The 12,891-nt window shown below is 39.6% G+C and overlaps 1 protein-coding gene across 1 annotated transcript in view; it reads left to right on the forward strand.

Moving 5' to 3' along the window:
- crtc3 (CREB regulated transcription coactivator 3) overlaps positions 1 to 12,661 on the forward strand; it is a 59,275-nt gene extending 46,614 nt beyond the window's left edge. Inside the window, exons 8-16 of the mRNA XM_079811230.1 lie at positions 335 to 420; positions 3,262 to 3,311; positions 3,394 to 3,611; positions 4,332 to 4,597; positions 6,128 to 6,520; positions 7,951 to 8,034; positions 8,133 to 8,325; positions 8,983 to 12,424; positions 12,551 to 12,661. Of these exons, the coding sequence (XP_079667356.1) occupies positions 335 to 420; positions 3,262 to 3,311; positions 3,394 to 3,611; positions 4,332 to 4,597; positions 6,128 to 6,520; positions 7,951 to 8,034; positions 8,133 to 8,325; positions 8,983 to 9,188 (1,496 nt within the window). The 3' untranslated portion in view covers positions 9,189 to 12,424; positions 12,551 to 12,661. The remainder of the gene's footprint in view (positions 1 to 334; positions 421 to 3,261; positions 3,312 to 3,393; positions 3,612 to 4,331; positions 4,598 to 6,127; positions 6,521 to 7,950; positions 8,035 to 8,132; positions 8,326 to 8,982; positions 12,425 to 12,550) is intronic.
- Positions 12,662 to 12,891: the final 230 nt, after the last annotated feature.

A 12,891-nucleotide genomic window follows, 5' to 3' on the forward strand; every position in this document is an offset into this window, starting at 1 on the left:
ATAAACGGACATTATACGGAGTTAGAGGAAAATATGCCATTGAAACTTTTCTGAAGACAGTCAGATCCCACTCAGCCTCTCATATAGTTTAGCCTAAGATTCCTTAATAGCTTTAATAAATCTTCCCTTTTTTTCTTTTTTTGTAGGATGCAGATGGGGTATTTACTTTCACTCTTTTTTATTATTTATTTGTGATTTTAAGCTGTTGACAACATAAAATGTATATAGTAGTGACTTGAGCAACACTACTGGTGCAATGTGAATACATACAGCAAAAGGTAGTAACAGGGATTATTTGTGTTATTTAATGTGAGTCTGTCTTTTTCCTCTGCAGTGTTCTCATTCCCTCCTGTCCCTAATGAGGAGAATCTGCTCGGTGTGAATAAGCCACTGCCCAAACAGTTATGGGAGGCCAAAAAGGTGAGTACATGAGGATGCTAAATGGCAAATTTAAAAAGTCTTTCCAAAAAAAAAATCTGATTAGGATCAAAATAGAAGATCTGGCTTAGACTTAATATACCTCTTACTGCCCATTATTACCAACAAAATAAAGAGCTGTATTCAGTGTAGTGTTTTATTCATTTTGTTTAGAAAAAAGTTATCAAGTATTGTATAAATAATTGTGTACTATGTAGGGCTGCTTTTTAATTTGACATTTCAATGTTTCTGGTGTTGGTAACAAGCCTTCACTAGCTTTCAGGCTTAGGGTTGCCAGATGTCAAGAGTTTAAATCCCCATCCCCACCCCCAAACAGAGCTTTTCTCTTAAAAAGATACATTTTCTGCCCAGTGTTTTACTTAATCTTACCCAACCTGTCAATTATTTGCACATGCTGTCTCTGGGTTGCAAAAAGGCTTTGGTTGACCTCTATATTTTGCTTATTGTTAAGTCTGTTTAATGTTTTGCACTTTTACATTTTCCCTATAAACAAATGTATTATACCCACCATTTATTTAGTAATTTGGTAATTTGGTGTTTTCGAGAATTCCGAGAAGTATTTCCGAGAAGTAGTAATTAATTGGTAATGAAGTATTTAAAGTTTGGATGAAACTAGGGCTGTGCAATTAATCGCAATCGCAAAACAATCACGATTTCAAATGCGATTTCTAAATCTCTTAAGGTTGCGATTTTGTTTATTAATTTATTTATATATATGTGACCCCGCCTGTGAAACCCCGGCTAAAGTCGCATAAATCTAATTATGAGAATTAGAGCGTCAAAGTAGTCACAGCCATAAAAATGATAGATTATACCAAGGGCTTTGAGATACAGTACTCAATTTTTCATTTATAATATTATAAATACTGAAATTAAGGATTTTATTGACACTACTTTATTATTTTGCACCAAAAATGGCTGCTATGTGGCAAAATAGTTGGTTTTTGGATGCTGATGCACTGAGTTTATGAATTCCCTCTCTGACCGGACGGGCGCGGCACGCAAAGCGCAAGGAACAGAACAGCTGATAGTTAAATGAATAATGATTAATATAGGCCTACTGTTTTTTGTAGGCTAAATAAAGAACCCGTATTATATATTATTTAAAAAAGTTGCGCATGTCCTTCGGAAGCAAAGCTCTTGCGTCTGATGTTTTGGTTTCGGTTTGTAGCCTATACGAATAGAACATGCATGAATGAGAAAATAAAATGCAGGACGTGCTTATGTAAAAGAGTTATTAAGCGCAATGAGCCATGAAAAAATCATAATGAATCATAATCTAATCAAATTGTGAGACAAGTGAAGATTCATAGTTAACTTGGTAACTTGGTAGGGCATTAGTGTGGGATTTACTCCAAAGGTTACAGAATGAGATTTTCTATGGATGTTTTATATATTAATGGATATATATATAGCCCTATTAATGACATTTTCTACTGATATTTCATTTTACTAATAAAGTTATAGTCTACAAATCATTAGAATGAACTGACTTGGTAAATCAAGCTCTTGTGGTACCCCCATTCGTTTCAATGTTTCACGCTTTTTGGACATGCACATCATAATAAATAGTCTTGTTTTACAAAGCTCTAAGGATTTTCCCATAAATGTGTCCTATATCACTGAAAATGGGAGAATATTAGCTTTAATGTGGTATATGGCACATTGTCAGAATAATAATGGTTAAAATGGTTTGCAATTTTAAAAATAAGCTTGATTTTAAAATTGGAATTTCTCAAAATCAGGATTTTCTGTGGTCTAACTCAGTCAATATTAAAGATATCAAGGTTATATTTTCACAGAATGTTCTTTACATTATGTAGGATTTTATGTATAAAACGGTGAATCACAAAAAAATGACTTTAGCTGGGTTTTCACAGGCGGGGTCACATATATTTACGTTCTTGTGCGCATGTTTAAGATGTTGACCAATCAGAGCACACTCCGCTCACTGCGCAAATTACAACGAAGCTGAGCGGCAGAATAGAATAGGCGAACAGGAGAAAAAGTTAAGGCCAGAATAAAAATAATTTGGTGTAATCAATTTTTTTTTTTTTTGAATGAAAAAGGACATAATAAACTTGATAAACCATCAGTAAAGTTTGGCCATCTTTCGGACGGGATATACGCTGCATTCTGTGTCCAAAAACATCTCGTGATAAGGTTTTCACACTGACAGCTGTCACTGTAAGATATTGCAACATTCTAAGATATTGTTTGTTTGTCCGAGTCAGCAACAGTAACTAAGGGGGGCAGGGCTTACCGATAGGTCAATTGCAATATTCATTACAAAAATCGCAATATGATTATTTTGTCCATATTGCACAGCCCTAGATGAAACAGAAATTGTGATAATCTTTTTTTCTCTTATAGTGATGTTTATCCAAGTACTCTCAAATTGGAGTATAATGTAGAGTGTAACTTAATTTTGTCCATCAAGAATTATTGGATTGTTGCAATTTGCTTATAGCTGCGATAATTTATTGTGACTGACAGAGAAGAGATGTTGTTAAGATAAGGAGGGGCATGTTAATATTTTAACAGCACAATTTTTTTTTTTTTGAAAAATGAATGATGTGTATGCATAAATGATTTATAAAATCACTGCAACATGAAGGAAACAAATAGGAATTGTCAGTTTGACATGATGACTTTAACAAAATCTTTGTGCTGCTGGCTGCAGAAAATGTATTATTGATTTGAGTATGATGCCATTTTGTCTTACTAGGTACAGCGGTACTAATTGATTCTTTGTAGATGGTAGGTTGTTAAATGTATCTTTGGTTAGTGTGAACGTTTAATTCACATGTTGCCTGGTTGCAGGTGCAGTCTCTGTCCTCCCGGCCAAAGTCCTGTGAAGTGCCTGGAATCAAGTAAGTCAAGGGTGTGTGTGTTCATGTTTATTTATATTTGCATTTAAACATCCTGAAATTGTCTGTCTCTGTTTCTCTGCAGTATATTCCCATCTCCAGAGCAGAATGCTGGTCTTTCTCACTACCAGGGCACGTTAAACACTGGCGGGTCTCTGCCTGACCTCAGTAACCTGCACTTCCCCTCTCCGTTGCCTACTCCGCTGGACCCAGACGAGACTGGATATCCCAACCTGAGCGGAGGCAGCAGCACCGGCAACCTGCCTGCAGCCATGATGCATCTGGGCATTGGAAACTCACAAGGTCAGTAGGTTGACCATATCCGGCATAAACAGACACATTAATACTTGTACTGGTTTTCACACATGCGTAATCTCATTCACGCACAGTCAAAAGATAAAAAGAGCTTTTGTTTGTGACCAAATCGTTATTCAAGGAGGCTCGTTTGCTGTTAAAGCATCTCCTGGCTTCAGAAGAGCCTGGCTGAACACTTCAGTCTTTGTTTAATGGCACACTGTAGGCTTACACTGTAGGCGCTTTCTGGGGAATGAATGCCATGTGTTTTCTAAAGGGCCACATCCATGCAGAGGTCCACAGTTCTCCTCCTCTCTCTTCCCCCCTTTTTAAATCCACCCGCCATCTGATCGCTCTCTTTGACTTCCATTCTCTTGAGCTTTATTCTTTCCATTCGCTCTCATGTCTGGGAACAGGGTGTGCTGGGATGTTTCTGCTGCCCGTTTCAGCTGGGCTGCTCGCTCATTGGCTGGTCCCCAGAGACACAGGTGACCTTTAACCCCTGAATTGGCTGCTCATAAACAGCTCTTTTCTCTCTCGCTCTCGCTGGTCCAGTAACCTGCAGACAATTGCTCAGTGTCTTCTCTGAGGAGTGGACATCAGGACAGGAGCCGGCCTGCACGCAGTGACTCATAAAGCCATTATTGGTTTATCTCAGTTTCATTAAGGCAGTTCAAGAAGAACTTTTGACCTCTGAAGCTGATTATGTCTTGTTTGTTGTACTCTCAGGGCTGTCATCCTCGCTAAGCAACCCTTCCATCCAGGCGTCCCTCACCAACTCTCAGCTGCACTCATCTCTCAGCAATCCGTCGCTCCACACGTCCCTGCGTCTCTCCTCACTGTCCAACCCTCCTCCAACGGGCATGGCGAGTTCACCCAGGAGGCGGCCGGCACCCATTAGTCCTCTGACGCTCTCTCCAGGGGGCGATCAGAGGCGAAGCCTGAGCAAGCAGCTCTCCCCGACAATGTCGCCCTCTCTCTCTCCGATCACACAGGTGAGAAAGTGCTCATTAGAATGCCTCACCCAACAGCTCAAGTTCTCCAGTGGTATCTTTTCTCAGTATTCATCCAGAAGATCGACTGTACAGGGCTGCAGACTGCTTCTAATGTTGTTAGACTTTTCACTGGTGCGACCATACATTAAAAAAAATTTTTTTAATCATGCACTACCATTTTCTGGTGTGTACAGTGAATGCTAAAGGGCAAATACTTAAATGTGTGGCACTTGCATTGTTGAACCATGCAGTAAAGACCAATTATCTGCACAACATGAGTGGATAAGCAAAGGTTTGTTTATTCTGAATAGAGTCTTTGAATGGCGCCCTACTGATCAGTTTTGACCCCGTGAGGCATTGAAACAAATATTTCTGTGATGAATTCAAATGGTTGCACTGTGCAACACTATCAAATTGGTCTGGGCCATGTAGCGCAGCCATTTGAGTTCAACACCAGATTCTCTGCCTCTTTTTTTTTTTTTACATTTTAATTGCAACATTTTGTTTAATTTTTTATAGAGTCTACATGTTGATTCCTAAATCCCAAGATTAATCTAATGCTCTGTGCCAATCTAATGCTTTTAAACAGGTTCTTTTTAGTAAATCATTTAACAAGACTTTCTATACTCTTTCATGGGAGTTTATAACTGAAGTCTATAATTTAGAATAATTGTACTCATTGTTATGAGTTTGCGCAAGAAAAACAATCTAAAGTGTACTTGAGTTTGTATCCACAGAGCAGTTATACAAATATACACTACCGATTGGTGTTGGTATGATTTTTTTTTTCAATGTTTTTGAAAGAAATCCCTTATGCTCACCAAGACTGCATTTAATGGCCTGTTTACTTAATGCGTTTTCTCTGATCGGATAGCTGTCTGATTTGTTAAAACGGTTCCATTTACACTCGGCCACATAAATGTGTCCTCAAAACAAATAAAAATCTGATCTTCAGTTCATAGCAGCGAAAGCAACAGATATGAGCTGCACTTTTTTTATCATCAGTTAATGGAGAAAGAGCGACATCAGCACTGGAAAGATCATTTAGTATCTTAGTAGTAACTTTGAGTTTCATTTGCGGCTGGTTGCGCTTCGGCCTGAAGAGATACTCTGCGACTCATCTGCAGTGGGCCATATCCGTGGCAATGTGTGTTACAGTAGCACTGTCATATCTGGCTACCAGGAGCCGGTTAAACTACTTTATTTATTTTTTTTAAAGGGGGATAAGCTCCATAAAAATGGTCCATATGACCTGTGTACTGTCAAAGTCTTCTGAAGTCATACAACTATATTTTTTGTGTGTGTGTGAGCAGAACAGACTATGAAACCAGGTGCTAGTCTCATCTGTAAAACTCAATGCCATCACTCGCGTTTAAAAAAAAAATATTTCTTTACTTTTGTTTATTTTGTGAAGAGCTGTGCTTAGAAATGTTTGCAGCTGGTCTATTGTTCATTTTTGCCAAGAACAGAGTGTTCTGGTGCGCACCGTAGCCTAGTCAAATGATTTTATAACTTTCCTGTTCTCTTTAGGGGGTTGCCTTGGACACCAGCAACTTGCCAATGGAACCGCCTCCTCCCTACCCCCTTTACCAGCAGGCGCAGCAGCAGCAGCAGCAACAACCACCTCCCCAGTCCCATCCATCTATTCAGCAGAGCTCCCAGCATCCAGGTGTGCAGCAGCGACCAACAGGTGGCCAACAACAGCAGCAGCAGCAACAACAACAGCACCACCAACAACAGCACCAACAGCAGCAGCACCAACAACAGCACCAACAACAGCAGCACCACCAACAACAACAGCAGCAGCAACAACAGCAGCAGCAACAACAGCACCAACAGCAGCAGCAACAACAGCACCAGCAACAACAGCACCAGCCTGTGTCCCCGCTGCAGAATGTCCCACTCGACTTTAATTCCAGTGCTGTAAGTTCCCATTGAAATCAGCTGTTAGTAGAGATGGGGCTCTGAGGGGAGAGGCTAATGTTCAGCTGTTTCACAGGCTGGTTATTTTTGGCTGAACAGGAAAACATTGAAACATGTTGTGATCAGCCAAGACTGTAGAAACACTTGGCACTATTTCCGGCACTATACATTGTAAATAATGTAATTTGAATATATGATATATAGTTCTGGTCAGAATTATTTGCACCCTTGTTAAAAATGATCAAAGAAGGCTGTGAATGATATTTCATTTCATAAAATTCCCAAAAATCTAAGTAAATTCCCGTTCATATTTACTTTTGTTAAGCACACCAGGGTGACTAGGAACATGGAATTATCCAGCTATGACTACTATTTTCACAGGAGTATAAATGCGAGGAAACGCAAAGGCCAAATTCGCTTAATCACAATGAGTAAATCCAAAGAATATAGTTCTGATTGTTGAGCTTCACAAAATAGAAAGTTGCTGTAAGAAAATAGCTAAAGTATTGAAAATTCCCATTTCCACCATCAGGGCAGTTAAGAAGCTCCAGTCAACAGGAGACATTATGAATCTGCCTGGATAATGTGGCCAAAGACTCTCCAAGAGTCTCACAGCTGGAGAATTGCAGAAATTAGTTGAGTCTTGGGGTCAGAAAGCCTAAAAAAATTAAATAAAAATCAAACCGCATCTTGACATGTTGTTTGGGTGGTTTCATGAAAAATCATCTGCTCTCATCCAAAAACACTCCAGCAAATTCAGTTTCAGACACGACTGGAACTTCAAACGGGACCGGGTTCTGTGGTCATATGAAACTTAAACAGGGATAAAAAGTACCCCATGATCACGGTTAAATATACCGCTGGATCTTTAATGTTGTAGGACTATTTTTCTGCTGGAGGTCCTGGACATCTTGTTCAGATACATTGTATCACGGATTCTATCAAATGCCAACAGATAAAAAAATCAAAACTTGACCGCTTCTGCTAGAAATCTTATAATTGGGTTGGATCTTCCATCATGACAACAGTCCAAAACAAACATTAAAATCAACACAAAAATGTGTCACTGAGCACAAAATGAAGCTTCTGCCATGACTGTCCCAGATCCCTGATCTGAACCGAAAATGAGTGGGGTGAACTGACGAGAAGCACCAACATCTGAAGGATCTGGAGAGATTCTGTAAGGGGAGCTTGACAAAAGTATTTAATTAAAGGGAGCCATTAATTTTGGCCAACATGTATTGGAGCCCCCATTTTAAATCTAATGAAAGGTTAGATAAAAAAAAAATAAAAAATCAAAAGGATTAACAATGCAGATTTATTTTTACAGGCTTCCTTGTTCATATTCACCAAGGTGCCAATAATTCTGACCATGGCTGTATATAGTGTAAACATGTTTATAACTTCCTCTTGCTTCTTTTTGCGTGCAGCACAACAGCATGGCAGCGTTCTTTAACGATCCCTTTATGGATCTGCAGTTCTCCGGACGTCAATCCAAGTGTTCGTCCTATCAGGTAAACATATAAGATCCTGCCGTGCACTCTGGTTCCAGAGTTGTTCATCTTTTGTCTTATAAACATTAACAAATATTTTGCATGTGTTTAAACCGCAGGATCAGTATAACATGTTGGAGAATGTCATGAGCTCAGTGGCAGGAGGTTTTGACCCTTCCTCCAACCTCTACTGCTCTCAGGCTGCCCTCATGGGCTTGGGTGGTAGCCATGGCAACCTGCAAGACCACCATCAGATGAGGCCCAACATGTTTTACTCTAATTGTGGAGGAGTGCCCAACATCATCCTTACAGGTATAAACTCTGATCATCACAACTAGCTGTCTATTTTATAAAGATGTTTTTTTACATTTCTTATAGTGTTGTCACGAAACTGGAATTTCTAACTTTGATACGACACCTTGAAAAATATTGATATTCGATACCACAGGGAAAACTGCCATATATACCACCATGAAAGTAATTTGATTTTATCTCTTTTCTTTTTATAATTTGGGTAATTTTGTAAACAGTCGCAGGAATGAGAACGTAGTTCCTAGCCATATAGGTGTAGAAAATCGCAACTTTTCATTTTCAGTTTGTCTTAGCACACGATGTAACTGTAGAAGAGTCAAGTTTTAAATAGGAAAAATATTGAAAGTGTCTTTGGTCATTTTTTGAATGAGATGTTAATGGACTGTTTAGAATCAATGATGTATGCTAAGCTATGCTAAAAGTGCTACCGCCAGATACAAAGATCGGCTGAATGGATTCAAAAACGGTAAAACTCAACTATTTAACTCTAGGGGACTTGAGTAAAATGAGCCTATTTTCAAAAAAAGTGGAGTGTTCCTTTAAGATGGTATGTGAAGTGGACTAGCCTTTCAGGTGACCAAATTAAAAAAAAAAAATGTTTGCTCATCTGTTCTTTCACATCTACTGTTATTCACTCACGATTCTGCTCTCTCTCAGACGACTCCAATCCCAGCCTGTCTAAGGACATCAGCAGCGTGTTGTCTGCAGTGCCAGAGTGTTTGGACTCAGAGGGAGGTTTCCCACTGGAGGATGAACTACGTATTGAGCCGCTGAGTTTGGATGGACTGAGCATGCTCAGTGACCCCGATATGGTCCTCCCTGACCCCTCAGTAGAGGACAGCTTTCGAAGCGACAGACTTTAAAGAGCCACATCATGCATGTATACATACTTACAAGTCCATGGACATGACGACTAAAGCACAGAACCTATAGCACTCAGATTTCTATAAACATAAAAAATCTCTCTTTTTTTTTTTCTCTCCGTTTTCTTAAACACAAAGCGCATGCATAAACACTACATGTTGATATGAAACGAATCATCACGTTCGCATGAGTCACCCAGACTCCGTCTCTCAGTGGCCGCCATTGCTCAGCATGCTCCATCTGCCTCCCGAGACACCGCTCATCACTCAACAGATGTGTGAAACCAAATCTGGACGCTTCACACATGCTTTGACCTGTAAAGACGGACGAAACAAACAAACATGCTTGAACACATGAACCTGCCGTGTATCTACTCCTTGTGCCGAGTGACAATCAAGATTGCTGAAGCCATAGCAATGCCAAATCGATGATGGCGGGTTCGGGCCGTTGCATTGCTGGTCTAATTCAAAGCCATGCAACCAAAACAAAATGAATGTGCTTGTTTTACACAGTGATTTTTGATGTTATCATGTCACACCAGCTTTCGCTGACATTTCGATAGCAGCAAAAGGATGGGACGGTCTTGAATGTGAAAACGACAATACGACGTGTTATGGAACAGAAGGCGTCGACAGCCGGCCTAATACCAGCCCATATTGATGCACCAAATGCTGTGATACGAGACACCAGCAGGATGGGTTGAGCCTTCACCCCTCGCAATGCCACCCAACCTTTGTTTCAGTTCCAGGACTAGAACGTGCTTGGTGTCAGCCACTCTACTGAATCGGCTGGCTCGGGCTGCTAAGCAGACACATCTAAATTAACCAACAGTTTTCTGTCACTGCCTGAAGTTTAGAGCATGCGCCATGATATTGCTCGCTCGTCACCTTGCTGGCCTGTGAGCCAAAGCAACTCGTACATGCTTCAGGCTATCAAAACTCAGTCCGTCCTTCATAATGTGGCCAGTCCCCATCATTGAAATGATAGAATTCATGAGATCTCCTCCTGCACAGTCACGAAAGAGAGAAAGAGAGGACGGAAGAGTCTAGATGATGTGTATAGAGCATTATTTTGCATATTTTTTGTATAAAAAGAGAAAAAAACTATGAAAGAGAGCTTTGCCACAAATGTATGCCTCACAATTTTCTGACTAGAATGTATTTTTGAAACAGAAAAAGGGCAAACTGTTTACAAAGATTAAGTTTAAGAACTACAAATTGTGAGTAGGCGCTGACATTTTTATGATTTTGGTATAAATCTAAAAGAAAAAAACCTTTGTATTTCGCTGACATTGATCCAGTCCATAGTTAGCGAATAGAAGCTTTGGCTATGCAGAACTTTAGCACAGGACTGTCTCAGACGGCTGGAACAATCTAGACCACAAAAAGGAACTATTTTATGTGTATATTTACTATATCTTTGTGCTTATTTTGGATTTTATACAGACTTGTAATGCGGCTTCTAATATGTCAGTTGTATTTGTACTTGTTTATGTTCTCTCCCTTTGAACTTTTACTGTGGATGTCTTTGGTGAACGTTTGTTGTGATGGTATTTTTCACCGTTGTTCAGCATGGGCCCTCTCTCCGCAGCTCTGATCCTCGTGAGGGGTTTTACGGGAAAAAAACGTGTGATTTGTGGACGTGGGACACATGTATCATTGTTATTGCTCATGTTGAGGTTTGCACTGATCTGAACAAAATTGATCTTTTGGTTTTTAGGAAGCAAATTCTGCTGTTTTTATTTTGGCGAAGATGCTATTCGCAATGATGCAAGGATATCTGCTTGATGTTACGCTGTTTAGAGGGCTCTTTGCCTTCTCAGCATGTTATGCATGCGGGGACTTTGAAATGAATGCAGTATATTTTGTGAATGACCAAATATTTTGAAATGAAGAAAGACGTCTAAATATAGCTCAGGAATGTATTTTTTTTTCCCACCAATATCGTGAGTCCTGTCTCTTGACTGCCAGATCCGGGCAAAATGTTTTCCCCAGAGAAACTGTTATAGCAAAGATCCACACACTCTTCTTATCTGTGTTGTTATCTGTGTAGCTTTCTATTACAGTTACAGAATTGGTAATAGAAAGCAATAGCAACGTTATCTGTGTGCCATGTCCACAATTGTTTTGTTTTGTTTTTGGTGTGTATTTTTGCATTCATCAAGGTCATTATAGAGTTTTGGTCAAAACCATCTTGTTGGTCAAATCAATCAAGTAGTCTTGACTAAAATTCTTCCTCTTTTTGTTGTGCATTTGTTCATTGTGGTCCAAGTAGGCAAGAAGAGAGGACACAAGCAGAGATTTAGGGTGACATGAAAAATTGTCCATTATCAATAGTGTAGAGATGGATGAAGCACAGCTCACACAGATGTCACTTTCAAACCAAGCAGCTTTTCTGTTGGTCAACACGGCGAATTCGTGTGACCAACTTGAACCCGTTGCAAGATCTGCATGGGGGGGGGGATCTTTCGCCCTCTTAAATGACTGGATTTCGCCAGCAAAAAAATGCGCCAAACACCATAAATGTGACCGCACTTCCACCCCCTGCAGCTTCTTTTTATTTTGTTCATTTGTTCTTTGGGTGTATTATAAGCATCTATTATGAGAAGAACATGATTATGGGTGATGCAGACATACACTCTGGGCTGTTGAGCATGTTACTGCATCCTGCTTCTGCTAAAAAAGTGTGCGTCTCTTGGTATAACTAACATCGTCTCTCTTATTCTGTCATCTTCCCAGTTAACTTTGAAGTTTTTTCATAAATATTAACAGTGGCATCACATTTATAAGAGATGGAGTGAAACGTTCTTCAGTGGTTTTCATTGGGTCTGGTGGTTTGTTTCAGCCCTAGAAGAGTCTGTTCCCATCACTCATTCTCTCTGGGAGGAGTTCTTATCTTCTCCTGCCTTATTCTTGCTCTTGACCACTTGCTGTCTCTCTGAGTGTACTGTGATACTTTCTTTTTTCTTTTTTTTTCATTTCCAGGCCCTGTGCTCTAATGGCAAAAAAAAGGTGTTTATTGGCTTTTTTTTAATATAGGCTTCATAACAAGATATTCTGTTTATAGGTTTTTTTTGTTGTCTTTTTTGGTCACCTTTTTAAAAATGTACAGTTATATTATTTAAAAAAATATTTTCTTGTCCACTAGTGTTACTTCCTTTTTTTGTAATATGCCATATTGAAATCTTTCTTTTTCCGACATTGCAGATTTACTATACCAGTGGTTTTCAGTCCTGGTCATGGGGACCCACAGCACTGCACATTTTGTATCTCCCTTATTTCGCTCGCCTGAATCGGATCATTAGCTCATTACCAGAGCTCCATGAGAGATGAACAAAATGTGCCGTGCTGTGGGTCCCCAGGGCCCGGATTGAAAACCACTGTACTACACCACAAGGCGTTTGGTTTGTGAAGTATGTTATAGTGCTTTCCTTTGATTTAATATAAACAAATAAAACTCTTTACTGTCTCAGACATCTGCTGTGGATTTTCTTTTCTGTGACCAGCTTTCTGATTTCAGCCATTTTCTCTTCACTTGATGTCTTTTTATACTACACCACTAGATGGAGTCAGTAAGACATGTTTCATTTGTGCATACAGTACAGGAGATGGATGCAGAGAAATGGCTGGAAAGACTTAGCACATAATGATCAAATATACCGATCAGGCATAACATTATGACAGATGAAGGGAATAACACTGA

The sequence above is a fragment of the Gobio gobio genome, assembly GCF_949357685.1.
Source record: "Gobio gobio genome assembly, chromosome: 2".
Classification (NCBI taxonomy): domain Eukaryota; kingdom Metazoa; phylum Chordata; class Actinopteri; order Cypriniformes; family Gobionidae; genus Gobio; species Gobio gobio.